Genomic DNA, 17,205 nt, shown 5'->3' with positions numbered 1-17,205 from the left:
AATTTTGCACAGCAAATATTTAGTATGAACTTGTGTTGTGCAGCCTGAATGTCAGTATTCAGCAGTCATTATTTTACACACAGAGATGCTTGACATCTGATTGGTGAAAGGCGCACAATGTTTCATCCTTGCATTTACTGCTGCAATGCTCCACAATAAATATTGGACAGGGCCCCGTCCAATGTGGTAAATTATTGGATCTTTATTCACAGCACCATTCCCAAACTAACCGATCTCTCGGTTCACTATAGTCTCAATAAAAAGGACACTTCAAAAAACAAGCAATCTACTCAGTTATATTTTGCATAACATCTTTTTATTAAAAAATAAACAACTTTTGTCATACCAATCATGTCACTGATGGGAAAACAATTCAATTAAAGGAACCTTAAAAAACTGGTTTTGCTAGCAAAAAAGTTGTTGTCAGTGTAAGCACTCTATGTAATCCACCATATACATAAACTGACAAACCTGCAGAAGTTCGAAATCGTTCACGAGAGAATAGTGAAAACCCGATCACAAATTTTGCATTGCATCGATGCCAAAATACAAGTGAATAAAACACTCACTGAGCGATAAACTCCAAACGCGAAATAAGATTATTTCTTTCTCATCAAATATGAAATTTTAGACAGAAATATTTCAAGGGATGTTTTCAACTATCATCATCATTAGACCGTGTAAGTTTTATGTAAATCTGTGATTCTTGCCCATTCTGAAACCTCTGTCTTCTCAATTAACTAACAGGCATGATCTTTGGTCCTTGGAAAAAGTAGGAATATTTTACCAATTACAAGTGCCGACCTATTTGTGCACATGGTGTAGGCTTTATTAGCATTTCAAGCTAATGAATCACAATGTTTTCATATGATTTTTTCCCAAGAGCAAAAATAATCAGACTACAGTAGGAAGAATTCCACACCTGATATTATACATGTTCTGATCATCCTGTGAATCAGCGAGTATAAATGGCAAGATGGAAGGTGCAATCTTTTCAAAATGTGATGTGAAAACAAATTAGCTGTTCCACTCTGCATAAGAACCAAAATGACCCAGACTATGCACAACCATTAGGGCCTCGCATGTAGTTACCACCTCAACAGGGCAAAATGTTACGGTTCTGCTTTATACCGCAAGCAAAGAACCAGCTTTTGCGGAAGCAGGGAACTCTGCCCTTACGTCAAGCGTAACTCACAGCTTAGCAGGGAGTTATGGCTTGTGCTTGTGCGTACTCCACATTTACAGGGAATAAATAAGCAGAGCCATGAAATTGGGCCCAGAATTATTTTACAAGCCTTCCCCTTTTAGCCTTGGACATGTTGGACATGTTGCATGCAAATATCTTACTCGATAACTCGGTAGAGACAACATGGGTTTATATATGTAATGATCAAAAGGTCCTTAAAGGAACATGTTGCCTTGGATCGGACGAGTTGGTCAATAAAAAAGCCGTTTGTTATAAAAAATGTTCATGATTGAAAGATGTTTTACAGGTAGAATACAATGATCCACACAGATTTGCCTCGAAGTTGCGTGGTTTTCCTTTTACTTTGCGAACTAACACAATCGGCCATTTATATGGGAGTCAAAAATTTGACTCCCATAAATGGCGGACCGTGTTATCCGACGATGTAAAAGGAAAACCGTGTAGTTTTGAGGCATGTTTGTGTGGATCATTGTATTCTACTTTTACAACATCTTTCTAACCATATGCATCCAAAGACCAACTCGACCGATCCAAGGCAACGTGTCCCTTTAAGAAAATGCATATAAATTTGAAGAAAAAAAAACCCAGTCAAAATAAAAAAATCGATGAATGTCAATGTTTTACTTAGAAAACCAATGTTTTATTTTGCCAAACAAATACTTAGTTGACCACCCTTGATCAATAAATCCCATTTACCAGGAGCTCAAAATACATGCAAAAGCAGTTTTATTGAGGACCGTATACAGTTCGGAGCACACATATTTCCTTTCCACTGGTTGTTGCCATGGATTTAGATGACATTACCTAAGCATCAGCGAAGCTCTCATTCATTGAGGATCGTTCCCATCAAAGCTGCAAAGCCTGGAGTAGACTGGGGCTCAATTTCATAAAGCCTGTAAGCAAAGAAACTTGCTAAGCACCAAACAGTATTGCTTTATAACAGAAACAGGTTACCAGTCATTATTAAATAAGTGGACATTGCTTGTGACTGATGCCCCACTCAATTTTTGTTAAAGCCATTATACACTTTCGGTAAACAGTATTGTCCAAGTCCAACACTTTGTGTATCACAACTTATATATAACATAACGATCCTGTGGAAATTTAGACTCAATCGGACATCGGAGTCGGGAGAAAATAACAGGAAAACCCACTCCTGTTTTGGCGCGTTTCGCCGTGTCATGACATGTGTTTATTACAAATCCGTAATTCTCGCTAACGAGAATTTATATTTTTTTAACCGTTTTCTCAAAAAGTAAAGCATTTCATGGACTAATATTTCAAGAGAAGTCTTTCACCATTACCTTCTGTAAACCCTGTAAATTATTTGTAAATCTGTGAACTTTTTTTTTTTCCTGTACCGAAAGGGTCCAATGGCTTTAAACAAGGAAATTTGTCAAGCAGCATTTTCTGCTTAACAGCTTTATGAAATTGGCCCCAGTTTCGAAGTAAGTTTATACAGGAAGATAACACGCTCATGTACAACGGTTTTTCCAAAATTTGCTATGACCTCCAAACGGTCTAGTAATCGTCCTCATCATGTATATTGCCAGCATATTCACATATATCATCATAGTCAAGTCTCTTAATCTGGTCCCGGTCTCTCAGGAGTTGGACGTCAGCTTTGGCTCTTGTCTTGTCTCGCTTTACTAATGAACCCAACTGCAGGAAGAAAAACACAAAACACACAACAGATCAAAAGAGGCTACAGAAGATTGATAACATTATCGTACAGGCTAGTCAAAAGTTATGGATGCTGACCCTAAATGTATGGGTAGCCAAATGGCTAGCAACGATGGTTTGCCCCTGTAGCTTGCCCAAATGTCTAGCCCTGATAACTTGCCCTAATGGCCAGCCCCAAAGTCTTTCCCCAATAGCTTGCACCGATGGCTAGCCGCATATCTTGCCCCAAAGGTAATGCCCCAAAGGTATGCCCAATGGCTTGCCAAGATAGCTTGCCCCAATTACCTGCCCCTAAGGCTTGCCCCAATAGCTTGCCCTGGGCTAACCGCAATGGCATGCCCCAATGGCTTGCCCCAATGACTTGCCCGGATGGCTAGATAGCCTTGATGGCCTTCCCAAATGGCTAGCTCCAAAATATGCTAAACCAAATGGCTTGGGCCCCACTTAACTGCCCAAATGGCTTACCCAACATGCCCAAGAATGATTAGCCCCGGTGGATAGCCTCAGTGGCAAGCCCAAATGTCTTGCCCTGATGTCTAGCCCTGATGTCTAGCCCTGATGTCTAGCCCTGATGTCTAGCCCCAATGGCTTGCCCCCAATGGCCTGCCCCAATGGCCTGCCCCAATGGCTTGCCCCAATGGCTTGCCCCAATCGCTTGCCCCAATGGCCTGCCCCAATGGCTAGCCCAATGTGTCTAGCCAAGGGTTGAAAAAGGGTTGCTTGAGGCCCGGTCACACAGGCCCCTATAATGAGAATGAAAACGGGAACGATAAAAATGCATACCCTCGATTGGTTGAATGAGAATGGGCGCATTTTTATTGTTCTCGTTTTCGTTCTCATTATCGCGGCCTGTGTGACTGGGCATTGAGCCTTGTATTTGGCAAGAAGTTGCATAGTACCTGTCCTTTGAGTCCACCAGCTACGATCATAACACACGCCATCTCTGTCTTGGGTATTAATGTCTCCACCATGCTCTGATCAATACCTATTAGGAAAAAAACACAAATAAAATGTTTTCAATATTGCAGATTCCTGGCCTGGAGGACATTCTAAAACCTATTCTATTTTGTTTGGCCTTACCGGTACCGTGTTAATTTTATTTTTCCTCTGACCAATATAAACAGCGAGGAAAATTTAATGTGTGGTGAAGAGGTTTTCAACTAGTGGTTTAATCCCAACGAGGCGAAGTTGAGGTAAATTATCAAGAACCAGGCCTCGCCGGGTTTAAACCACTAGTTGAAAACCGACTCAACACACTTTGATTCCCATTCATAAGTACCTTTTCATTCAAAAACATCAACACTTTTGGACAAAAAGTAAAATAAATGCAAAAACTATAATTGTTCAATGATTTCTTTCAACACAACAGCCCTCCAGCTATGAAATGGTAAGGCCCTCCGCTGCCCTTGGGTAAACAACTTCTTATAAGGGAATGCTGTGCTTGCGCGCATATCGCGTGATGTGGCACAACTGTCCCAGCCATTGCTCTCGGCCAATAGGAATGAAGAAACTGTCTTATAAGCACAGATGCAAGCTTGCGTGTCACGCCCATGCTTCAACACTTTTTACTGGTCATAAACAAAGGATTATACACACGCTCTCCACCAATAGGAATAGCCAGAATTTTGTGAAGAAATACTGATGCATACATGTAACTCAGTAGTCTTAACAAATTTAATAATTGTAAATGTACTTGTATCCACTGGTGATTGGTTCAGATAAATGTGCATGTGGTTTCTTTTTTTGGAGGGGGGGGGGGGGCAAAAAAGTGGCTTGTTTGCCACTTGGAACTGTCCCTCTGCTTTATGCTTCATGTACTGGGCAGGGTGCCAACAGAAACTATCATTAACTGATAAGGGATAACTGAATTACCGTCAAGTAGTTTCCCATCATCCGTTCGGCAGGTGCACGTGTCTCTGGTCGCCACATCTACGATGTTGACTTTAGTATTGTAGTACCTCCCCTTCTTGTACTGTTTGTCAATGAATCTCACTCTAAGGTCCGGCCTCAGCCAGCGTCTCTGCTCTGTGTGGTCCGAGTGGCCGTTGTGGGATTCTTCGTGAGGACTGACCCTGCATGGAAAAAAAACACAAATATCAGAACGTGCTGTCCGTCTTTCACAACTTGAAATTAACCACAGTAAGTCCACTTGACTTGATTACAGAATTCGTACATCAAGGCTTGAAATAAGACTGCTTGTCCACATGCCGACCATGATTTTGTCAAGATCCATTGTAACAAAAGAAAGCACTTATTGTTCGCCCGACGTGCTTCCTCAACAAAAAAAGCAATTTAAAATAAACTGACCTAAATTTTAACCTGGCAGACATAGGTTGGTTAAACTACCCATTCAGGTCAGGTATGTTACCCAGGAGAAAAACGTCCTGGGCTGTCCGCATTAAAGAGACACGTTGCCTTGAATTGGTCGAGTTGGTCCATGAAAAGCATTTTAAAACCGTTTGTTATGAAATCTGCCATTTTATGTAGTCAAAAACTTGACTCCACAAACTGGTGTGTCGTGTTAGTTTACAACAGATAAGGAAAACCAAGCAATTTCAAGGCATATGCGTGTGGATTTGTGTGTCTACTTTTAAAACATCTTTCTAACCACTCCATGCATTTTATAACAAACGGTTTTAAACGCTTTTCATAGACCAACTCGCCCGATCCAAGGCAACATCTCCCTTTAATCTCAAAAAGGTAAAGTTACCCATTTGCTCGGTTAGTTCACCCCCTAACAACGGCTTAAGACAACGGCTTAAGACTATGATATAGACTTCTTAGCCTTGGTCGTTTAGTTAAGTACAATAAACATACTTACCTGCCGTAAGTATCTTCTAATTTTCTCCTCTTTTCGCTTCTGTCATCCCTTCTATCCTCATTGGTTCTCTCATCATGTCTATCTCTGTGTTTGTCATGCTTCCTTTCTCTTGTTTCACCATGTCTATCACTATCTGTGTCTCTCTTACTGCCCCTGTGTGTATGACTATATTTGTCTCTGTGGTTACCACTGTCCTTGTCATTATCATTAGTTCTGTGTTTATCATCACTGTGAGTTCTTTTCTCTTTATCTCTGTGGTGTGAGGTAGATTTTGCACTGTGGTCTTGGTCCCTGTCTCGTTGGGTTGCTGTCTTTTCTTTGGATGCCTCATGCGCCTTGCTAAACCGACCTTAAATTAAAACATATACAAATGCTTAAAAGACCATTTCACTGTCGATAAACAAACTGCGCTGGTTGGCATGGATGGCCGAATGTTAGCAAAACTATCAATCATGTTAACAGATGTTCTGACAAAATTCAACATTTTCTGCAACTCTTCAATTAAATAAAATATCTCCCATGATTGATTGCTTTGTTTCCAACAAAATCAACATTGTTTTTTGAATAGTTGTGTGAAATTTTTACAAACTTTGGCCATCTGTTTTTATTTTTCAACCTTGGTTGGCAAAAAATTGGGCCTTTGAAATTGTGATAGAACATGTGTAGAAAGGTCTATATCGGCAGAATTTTTTTTAATAGAGAACAACAGCTGAAGTGATCAGTGCAAACTTGGTTTCATTGCTGAATCCCAGATTAATCTAACCCCAAACTTGAGAACCACCTCAGACTTAAACTAATGAGATTAATATAAGAAATGAGTGTAGGAATCATTCCACTGTGACTAGCAATGGTCACTCAATAGCTTTCTCATCATTGGTGGTTCATTGAAATGTTGTTAGTTCAACAACTAACTAAAACCCTAGCCCCATTCGTTTCTTTGAGATCTTTTTGAATCCTTAAAATAATCTACTCGTCACCCAAATGTTGTGGCTCTGATATGATAAGTGTGCCCCTTTGGGAGTCAGTGTCACTGTGCATTATACATCGACGTGCGAATTTGGGGCAGGTTTACATGTATGCCTACTGACTTTTAAAATGGTGAGCATGGCACAATCACTGCATGTAATGTGCGGGCAAGGGGTCAATAAACATGGTTTTTGTGGTAACAAGTAACAGAAGCTCAGTTGCTGAAAAATGTGTACAAGTTAAAATCACTCTAAATATTTTGTTTTAATGAAACCGCTCCCAAACTCAGGAATGGTTTGGTTGGAACAATCATGTCGTCGCTCAACCAAACTTGAAAATACTTCATCAAAGACAAACAACTTTCTGGTCGAGGTCACCATAGCGCATGCCCCTGAACTACATGGGGAAACTAAAATGGCAAACTATTGATGAACCTATTGATGTCGTATATAATCAAAGTTACTCAGTACTCACTAAGGTCTCTGGAGAATTTCTTGTACTCATCTTTGTCGACGATCTTGACACTAGACTGACTGAGTGTGGCCGCTTGACCACTCAGGGCGAGCTTGATGACTAGACGTGCGTTGTCCTCATCTACACCTTCAATCTGTAATTTAATGACAACTTATTGTGCTTTCACATTTTTTTAAAACCCTTTCCATTGTGAAAATAGTTCAGTTAAATTCAAGAAGTCTGGTAAATTGTTTCTTCTCACCTTAGGTACAACTCAATACAAATCCGTTTAATAATGTATGTTATAAAAAAAAAAATGTAAAAGCTGCTTTATGAGAGCGCAAAGGAATACTTGTCTTATTTTAAAAGGTTCTTAGTGGTAAATGTAAAAATTGATGTTACCTCACCTGATAGGGCTTCATGTGTTACCACCCCTTTGCCCGAGGAAAATCCCTAGGAACATAAACATCCCAAAGCCCCTACCCCACGGATGAAACTTCTGAGGTAAATGCATGTGCCCAATTTCATAGAGCTGCTTAAGCACATTAAGTAGCTGAGCACAACAAGATTATGTTTACCAGAATAAGGCGACTAGCCAAACTATACATGTCGTACCATGTCACATGTACAATTGTGACTGGTATCCAGCTCATTTCTGCTTAGTAATGTTATTTGCTTAAAGGCAGTGGACACTATTGGTGATTACTCAAAATAATTATTGGCATAAAACCTTTCTTGATTACGAGTTATGGGGAGAGGTTGATGGTATAAAACATTGTGAGAAACGGCTCCCTCTGAAGTGCCATAGTTTTCGAGAAAGAAGCAATTTACCACGAATTTGATTTCGAGACCTCAAGTTTAGAACTTGAGGTCTCGAAATCAACCCTCTAAACGCACACAACTTCGTGTTGCAAGGGTTGTTTTTCTTTCATTATTATCTCGCAACTTCGATGAACGATTGAGCGCAAATTTTAACAGGTTTGTTATTTTATGTATATGTTGAGATACACCAACTGTGCAGACTAGTCTTTGACAATGACCAACAGTGTCCACTGCCTTTAAGAAGCTCCATGAAATTGGGCCTCGTTTACAAATAAGAATCTCAGCACTCCTCTATTACCTTTCCATATAGGTTTTTATGAGCTCCTCCAGTGACCAACACCCCTACGCCCTTAGCAAAGCCTTGTGGTTCCTCCTCCACCCTCTTGTCCCCTGGTTTAAGTTTACGGATCTTCTTCCGGTCAAGTTCATCCCCAGGCCGTCGATCAGCTCCAAGACCTTGACCCTTGGGACGTAGAACTGCTTCAATGGGCTTCACAAGTCTGGTTAACAGATCAAATAATTTTTTGTGTTCATATCATTCTACTTAGCACTTACATTTAAAGGTACTGGACACTATTGGTAATTGTCAAAGACCAGTCTTCTCACTTGGTGTATCTCAACATATGCATAAAGTAACAAACCTATGAAAAACTGAACTCAATTGGTTGCCGAAGTTGCAAAGATTAGTGAAAGAAAAAACACCCTTGTCACACAAAGTTGTGTGCTTTCAGATAATTGATTTCCGAGACCTTAGCTGAGGTCTGGAAATCAATTCAAATGTTTGAGTGAGAAATTACTTCTTTTTCAAACACTGCATCGCTTCAGGGGGAGCCGTTTTTCACAATAATTTATACTATCAACATCTCTCTATTGCTCGTTACCCAGTATATTTTTTTTAGAACCACCTCAGACTTAAACTAATGAGATTAATATAAGAAATGAGTATAGGAATCATTCCACTGTGACTAGCAATGGTCACTCAATAGCTTTCTCATCATTGGTGGTTCATCGAAATGTTGTTAGTTCAACAACTAACTGAAACCCTAGCCCCATTAGTGTTTTTGGTTAGAGACTCTCCAAATAAAAGGGTCAAAAAACCTGGTTGATAAGTAGGTTGATGTGGTAACAAGTTGAAAAATTATCAAAGTTAAGCACTTTTATGTGTGTTCAGCTTTATGGAAGTAGGATTTGAAACTTTGCATGGTGGGAGAATAATTAGGTAAGGTTAGTGGTAGCCCATGTTGTAATCTTTTTTGAATAGTGTTGGTTCTGAAAAGAACAGGCGGTTGACAACTCAGCGTTCGATCAGTATGCTCTTTCTCCTGAAGGCGTTCAGAGCATACTGATCAAAATATGAGTTGTCAACCAGCGGTTCTTTTTAGAACCAACACTACTTACAAGTGATTACAACAGTTTTAGATATGTATAAACAAAAATCTGTTTAACTTAGAGTGGTCAATAAAGAATCAAAGGACTTTTCCAGTGCAGTCCTGACAACCTTCTTGATCCATACCAGGTACTCACTTCTTCATCTTTCCACCTATTCCCTCGCCTTGATTCCAGCCCATTCCCCTTAGCATTGCAAGACCAAACTGCTCAATAGGAACTTGGCTGTAGTCAGCATTTGTTGCCTGTTGTTCAAGGGGAAAAAGAAAGAAAGTGAAAAAAAAACAATCTTATCTCCATTTAGAAGCTACTCGAATCTACGCAACTCCAATGCGATACTCTTTTAAAGACAGTGGACACTATTGGTCATTACTCAACTGCTCAATAGGGACTTGGCTGTAGTCAGCATTTGTTGCCTGTTGTTAAAGGGGAAAAGAAATTAAAAACAAACATTCCAATCTCCATTTGCAAGCTACCTGAATCTACTCAACTCTAATTCAATACTCTTTTAAAGGCGCTGGACATCTTTGGTGATTGTCAAAAACCAGTATTCGCACTTGGTGGATGTCAACATAATATGCATAAAATAAAAAATCTGCAATTGTCTTTTTACTCATTTTGGTAAAGGAAGTTGCAAGAGAATAATGAAAGAAAAAACACCCTTGTATATTTTGATTGAGAAATAACGTCTTTCTCAAAAACTATGTTACTTCAGCGTAAACTATCAACAGCTCTCCAATGCTCACTACCAAGTAAGTTTTTATGCTAACAATTATTTTGAGTAATTGCCATATAAGCCCTTTTGAGGTATGGTGGACGTTATCCGCGCGTCACATGCCGCGACTGATGCCACGCTCACCAGGTTGGTGGTCATTAGGTTTACGTGTAAACGCCGCGTCGCCTAAAATGCGCACTTCACTGAATAACATACGCTCTATTTCTAGTGGTCAAGACGCACAAATTTACCACAACTTGACAGTGTGTTAGCATTGCGTCCGCCATACCTCAAAAAGGCTTACTAGTGTCCAGTGCCTGTACAAGTTCTTGGAGTTCAAGGCACTGGATGGCTCCGCCATCATAAATAACTCTTACCTCATTAGGTCTGATGGAGACATCAAGTTTACCATCCGTCTCAAATCCCTCAGGAACTTGATTCTGCATCAGGATTGGGATTGTAAGATTCAAGTCTTCCTTGCCTCGCCCCTCCCAATCATCATTATATAGAGCTGCATCTATAGAAATAAATCATGAATAGGTCAAATCATAACTCAATATATTCATCAGACAGGGACATCACAACATCATTTTATCTAAATAAATTAGACAAAGACCTAGTACATCAATAAAATAGCATCCAAACAAAATTCAACTTAAATTTGTTCTTCAAACGTTTTTCAGTATTTTCAAGATTTTCTTGACAGTTAAAAGCACTTAACATGTTTGGTTATTGGCAAAGACCTGACCAGTATTCTCAATCTGTGTATCCTAACATGCATGCATACAAAAACAAACCTGTGAAAGTTTGGGCTCAATTGGTCATCGAATTTGCGAGAGAATACGGAGAAAGAAAAAAGAAATGTTGCATTACTTTATGTGCCCTCAGACGCATAATAAAAGGCTGTTTTTTTTTAGTGTAATTACATTTCAGAGGGAGTTGTTTCTCACGAACAATGTTTTATCAACAGCTTTCCATTGCTCGTTACCAATGAAGTTTTTAGGCTTACAGGTACAGTTATTTTGAGTATATTACAAAGTGTCTAGTGCTTTAAACAAACGATAACATTTTGGTTTAAGATTTGAAAAAGAACTTGAGGCTTGATGTTTAATACAAAACATCAACAGTTTTCCACACAGGACACACAGTCTGACATTTTTCTGGGAAAAAGTGTTTTTATCAGAGTAAGTGTGCACTGATGACAAACAGAAGAGACTACAATGCAGTCATTCAGACAGGATTATTGTTTTTTTATAACACTTTTTCCAAACCATATTTTAAGAATTTAATCACATGTTTTTAAGACACAAAATGGGTAAATAAACTTTGGAAAAAAAAGGCCTCCGAATAAATACAAATAAACATAATATCGAAGTCTTATTTAGCGCACGTATCTACCAAACAAGGTACTCAAGGCACTGAGTATGTAACACAAACTATGGGTGGTAGGGCTGAGCTGCACTGTGGGTATAGGGGAGGCTTTAATTCCTGGGGATGGTTGGTAGGGCTGAGCTGCACTGTGGGTATAGGGGAGACTCTAATTCCTGGGGATGGTTGGTAGGGCTGAGCTGCACTGTGGGTATAGGGGAGACTCTAATTCCTGGGGACGGGTGGTAGGGCTGAGCTGCACTGTGGGTATAGGGGAGACTCTAATTCCTGGGGATGGTTGGTAGGGCTGAGCTGCACTGTGGGTATAGGGGAGGCTCTAATTCCTGGGGATGAGTGGTTGGGCTGAGCTGCACTGTGGGTATAGGGGAGGCTCTAATTCCTGGGGATGAGTGGTTGGGCTGAGTTGCACTATGGGTATAGGGGAGGCTCTAATTCCTGGGGATGGGTGGTAGGGCTGAGCTGCACTGTGGGTATAGGGGAGGCTCTAATTCCTGGGGATGGTTGGTAGGGCTGAGCTGCACTGTAGGTATAGGGGAGGCTCTAATTCCTGGGGATGGGTGGTAGGGCTGAGCTGCACTGTGGGTATAGGGGAGACTCTAATTCCTGGGGATGGTTGGTAGGGCTGAGCTGCACTGTGGGTATAGGGGAGGCTCTAATTCCTGGGGATGAGTGGTTGGGCTGAGCTGCACTGTGGGTATAGGGGAGGCTCTAATTCCTGGGGATGAGTGGTTGGGCTGAGTTGCACTATGGGTATAGGGGAGGCTCTAATTCCTGGGGATGGGTGGTAGGGCTGAGCTGCACTGTGGGTATAGGGGAGGCTCTAATTCCTGGGGATGGTTGGTAGGGCTGAGCTGCACTGTAGGTATAGGGGAGGCTCTAATTCCTGGGGATGGGTGGTAGGGCTGAGCTGCACTGTGGGTATAGGGGAGACTCTAATTCCTGGGGATGGGTGGTATAGCTGAGCTGCACTGTGGGTATAGGGGAGGCTCCAATTCCTGGGGATGGGTGGTAGGGCTGAGCTGCACTGTGGGTATAGGGGAGGCTCTAATTCCTAGGGATAGGTGGTATGGCTGACGTGCACTGTGGGTATAGGGGAGGCTGTAATTCCTGGAGATGGGTGGTAGGGGTGAGCTGCTCTGTGGGTATAGGGGAGGCTCTAATTCCTGGGGATGAGTGGTAGGGCTGAGCTGCACTGTGGGTATAGGGGAGGCTCTAATTCCTGGGGATGGGTGGTATGGCTGAGCTGCATTATGTGTATAGGGGAGGCTCTAATTCCTAGGGATAGGTGGTATGGCTGACGTGCACTGTGGGTATAGGGGAGGCTGTAATTCCTGGGGATGGGTGGTAGGGCTGAGCTGCACTATGGGTATAGGGGAGGCTCTAATTCCTGGGGATGAGTGGTTGGGCTGAGTTGCACTATGGGTATAGGGGAGGCTCCAATTCCTGGGGATGGGTGGTATGGCTGAGCTGCACTGTAGGTAGAGGGGAGGCTCTAATTCCTGGGGATGGGTGGTAGGGCTGAGCTGCACTGTGGGTATAGGGGAGGCTCTAATTCCTGGGGATGGTTGGTAGGGCTGAGCTGCACTGTAGGTATAGGGGAGGCTCTAATTCCTGGGGATGGGTGGTAGGGCTGAGCTGCACTGTGGGTATAGGGGAGACTCTAATTCCTGGGGATGAGTGGTAGGACTGAGCTGCACTATGGGTATAGGGGAGGCTCTAATTCCTGGGGATGGGTGGTATAGCTGAGCTGCACTGTGGGTATAGGGGAGGCTCCAATTCCTGGGGATGGGTGGTAGGGCTGAGCTGCACTGTGGGTATAGGGGAGGCTCTAATTCCTAGGGATAGGTGGTATGGCTGACGTGCACTGTGGGTATAGGGGAGGCTGTAATTCCTGGAGATGGGTGGTAGGGGTGAGCTGCTCTGTGGGTATAGGGGAGGCTCTAATTCCTGGGGATGAGTGGTAGGGCTGAGCTGCACTGTGGGTATAGGGGAGGCTCTAATTCCTGGGGATGGGTGGTATGGCTGAGCTGCATTATGTGTATAGGGGAGGCTCTAATTCCTAGGGATAGGTGGTATGGCTGACGTGCACTGTGGGTATAGGGGAGGCTGTAATTCCTGGGGATGGGTGGTAGGGCTGAGCTGCACTATGGGTATAGGGGAGGCTCTAATTCCTGGGGATGGGTGGGAGGGCTGAGCTGCACTGTGGGTATAGGGGAGGCTCTAATTCCTAGGGATGGGTGGTAGGGCTGAGCTGTTCTGTGGGTATAGGGGAGGCTACAATTCCTGGGGATGGGTGGTACGGCTGAGCTGCTCTGTGGGTATAGGGGAGGCTCTAATTCTTGGGGATGGGTGGTGTATGGCTGAGCTGCTCTGTGGGTATAAGGGAGGCTCTTATTCCTGGGGATGGGTGGTAGGGCTGAGCTGCACTGTGGGTATAGGGGAGTCTGTAATTCCTGGGGATGGGTGGTATGGCTGAGCTGCTCTGTGGGTATATGGGAGGCTCTGATTCCTGGGGATGGGTGGTATGGCTGAGCTGCATTATGGGTATAGGGGAGGCTCTAATTCCTAGGGATAGGTGGTATGGCTGATGTGCACTGTGGGTATAGGGGAGGCTGTAATTCCTGGGGATGGGTGGTAGGGCTGAGCTGCACTGTGGGTATAGGGGAGGCTCTAATTCCTGGGGATGGGTGGTACGGCTGAGCTGCTCTGTGGGTATAGGGGAGGCTCTAATTCTTGGGGATGGGTGGTAGGGCTGAGCTGCACTGTGGGTATAGGGGAGTCTGTAATTCCTGGGGATGGGTGGTATGGCTGAGCTGCACTGTGGGTATAGGGGAGGCTCTAACTCCTGGGGATGGGTGTTGAGGGCTGAGCTTCACTGTGGGTATAGGGGAGGTGCCAATTCCTGGGGATGGGTGGTAGGGCTGAGCTGCACTGTGGGTATAGCGAAGGCTCTAATTCCTGGGGATGGGTGGTAGGGCTGAGCTGCACTGTGGGTATAGGGGAGGCTCTAATTCCTGGGGATGGGTGGTAGGGCTGAGCTGCACTGTGGGTATAGGGGAGGCTCTAATTCCTGGGGATGGGTGGTAGGGTTGACCTGCACTGTGGGTAAAGGGGAGGCTCTAATTCCTGGGGATGGGTGTTGAGGGCTGAGCTTCACTGTGGGTATAGGGGAGGCTCAAATTCCTGGGGATGGGTGGTAGGGCTGAGCTGCACTGTGGGTATAGGGGAGGCTCTAATTCCCGGGGATGGGCGGTAGGGCTGAGCTGCACTGTAGGTATATGGGAGGCTCTAATTCCTGGGGATGGGTGGTAGGGCTGAGCGCATTGTGGGTATAGGGGAGACTCTAATTCCTGGGGATGAGTGGTAGGGCTGAGCTGCACTATGGGTATAGGGGAGGCTCTAATTCCTGGGGATGGGTGGTATGGCTGAGCTGCACTGTGGGTATAGGGGAGGCTCCAATTCCTGGGGATGGGTGGTAGGGCTGAGCTGCACTGTGGGTATAGGGGAGGCTCTAATTCCTGGGGATGGGTGGTAGGGCTGAGCTGCACTGTGGGTATAGCGAAGGCTCTAATTCCTGAGGATGGGTGGTAGGGCTGAGCTGCACTGTGGTATAGGGGAGGCTCTAATTCCTGGGGATGGGTGGTAGGGCTGAGCTGCACTGTCGGTATAGGGGAGGCTCTAATTCCTGGGGATGGATGGTATGGCTGAGCTGCACTATGGGTATAGGGGAGGCTCTAATTCCTGGGGATGGGTGGTAGGGCTGAGCTGCTCTGTGGGTATAGGGGAGGCTCTAATTCCTGGGGATGGGTGGTAGGGCTGAGCTGCACTGTGGGTATAGGGGAGGCTCTATTTCCTAGGGGTGGTTGGAAGGTTAGTTATCAAACTCTGGGTGATTACAAATACGTTCTGAGTTGTGAGAACATGAGAAGGTTCACTCGGAAGTGGGAAGGGTGGGACTACTCATCTTAGTTATAGTCCTTGCTGAGAGATTGAGTATTGAATCGGGTAAGGGTGTCTTACAGTTAGATGGGTGGGTGAGACGATGAGACCTAAGTTTACATTTAAACGGCCTTGTGTTGACAAAACACTGTATATGTTTAGCAGGGCAAAAAGACACGTAGTCATGGTAAGATTGCATATACTTTCTAGCTGGCTGCCAAAACACAAAGGGTTTTGCACGGCGGTATGCGCGCGAATCATGTAATGGTTTTCGTGTGACGTCAGAGGTCATATCGTCTATAGGCAACTTGGAAGCAACTAACTGCAGTGCATGCTATAGGACCACTTTGGTAGCATAATGAGTTATTTTGTTAACAATGTCTTACGATCCCCAAGACAAATATGTGAACGTTCAAATGTGAATTGCTTGTAAATTGCCTTGTGTGATATGATCCTCGGTCATTAAACATGTACGAACGATATTATTTCAAAATTCTAACCTTTGATTATTTCTTTGACTGCATCATCTTCAAGATTGTTTTCCTTGGGTTTTTCACCAATCTCAGATTTTGGCTGTTCACCGTCTTGCACCTTGGGCTGTCCAATCTGGTTTGATGTTAGCTTGTCATCCGACTTCTCACCCTTATCTGATTGTCTATTTCCATGACGACCATAATCATTGCGTTTTATCAGCGGGATGACAAGCAGCTTTTCCTTTTCTTTGGGTTTTGTGCTGTGAATAAAATTTTAAAAATAAAAGTTAAGTAATTCATGAGTGATTTCTAGACTGTTACTTTCTTGATGTCAAATCTTAATTTTCAGGTACAGACAAATCTTTGCAGTTAGTAAAATACCAAGTCTGTCTGTTTGTTGGGGTGTTTATTTGTTTTTTCCTGTCAATTTAAATTGAAACAGAGTCCACATGTCCATGTGACAAAATGTGACGAAGGAGAGGCACATGTTGTTCAGTGTGTCTGGCCTTCTGGGTTACTTTCTTAAATTTTGGTGGGGATCTTCTTTGTTGTGCAACAGCTTTAGCTAAGGGCGTGATGGGCATCTCAAACAAAGCCCATGTTATCAAACAGACAGGTCTTTGAGTTGAGATATTGTTTATGAGACCAAAATCAACTTGTGTACTTGTGTATAAAAAAGTTGTAAAAATTGTATGAAACTAAGGGTTTGCAAACAACTGAACAAGGAAGGTGCTGTGGCGCATTCAGCAGCCACTACCAGAAAGAAACTTGGCCATCCATTTCTTCTCTTATTTTATTAGTCTTACTCTTACTCTTATAAATTATAATGGTTGCCTGAACTGTTCCTTGCGGACACACACAGTATACTACATGAACTTGGTACATACATCCCCATGCAATGCATTTGTATGCAAAGATGAGTCAAATCAAGTGTCAAGTCTATATTTTATATTTAAGGCCATAATTGACCAGCCATCATAACATGACCTGAAAATTGAATCTGCTGATCTTAAATAATTAAACAACAAGCAACGCCATGGCATACTGTAGACCCAGTCACCTAGGACTAATTGGAATCATGAAATGAAAGAAACAACACTCAAGTTCTTAACACAGGCCAAACAAAACTTTGATTTAAAATAAATACCGGTAAATGCACTTTATTTTTCTGTATTGACACCAACCTTTTAACTTCCTTTCCTTCTAACGCATGAACAAAGTCAGTTTCTTTGACCTCTTTCTTCTCCAAGACTTTCGCATCTTTTTTCTTCAGTAAAACGAATGAAAACGGTTTCTTTTCCTGACCAAGAATTGTTTTCTCACCTTCAGGCTCGGCCATTTTGTTCGTATT

The 17,205-nt window shown here is 43.1% G+C and overlaps 1 protein-coding gene across 1 annotated transcript; it reads right to left on the bottom strand.

The window, feature by feature from the left end:
• Window positions 1–1,717: 1,717 nt before the first annotated feature.
• On the bottom strand, window positions 1,718–17,201 carry LOC139954317 (G-patch domain and KOW motifs-containing protein-like). The gene is made up of 10 exons (XM_071954069.1): window positions 17,039–17,201; window positions 15,882–16,114; window positions 10,431–10,570; window positions 9,477–9,583; window positions 8,251–8,452; window positions 7,152–7,284; window positions 5,712–6,060; window positions 4,763–4,962; window positions 3,790–3,875; window positions 1,718–2,869 (listed from the first exon to the last, which is right to left on the bottom strand). Exons 1-10 carry the CDS (start codon window positions 17,191–17,193, stop codon window positions 2,729–2,731), a joined length of 1,746 nt encoding a protein of 581 aa, XP_071810170.1. The 5' UTR covers window positions 17,194–17,201; the 3' UTR covers window positions 1,718–2,728.
• Window positions 17,202–17,205: the final 4 nt, after the last annotated feature.

Source organism: Asterias amurensis, chromosome 2 (assembly GCF_032118995.1).
Source record: "Asterias amurensis chromosome 2, ASM3211899v1".
Lineage (NCBI taxonomy): Eukaryota > Metazoa > Echinodermata > Asteroidea > Forcipulatida > Asteriidae > Asterias > Asterias amurensis.
The sequence above is the reverse complement of the archived record's forward strand: the minus strand, read 5'-3'. Positions and strand labels throughout refer to the sequence as shown.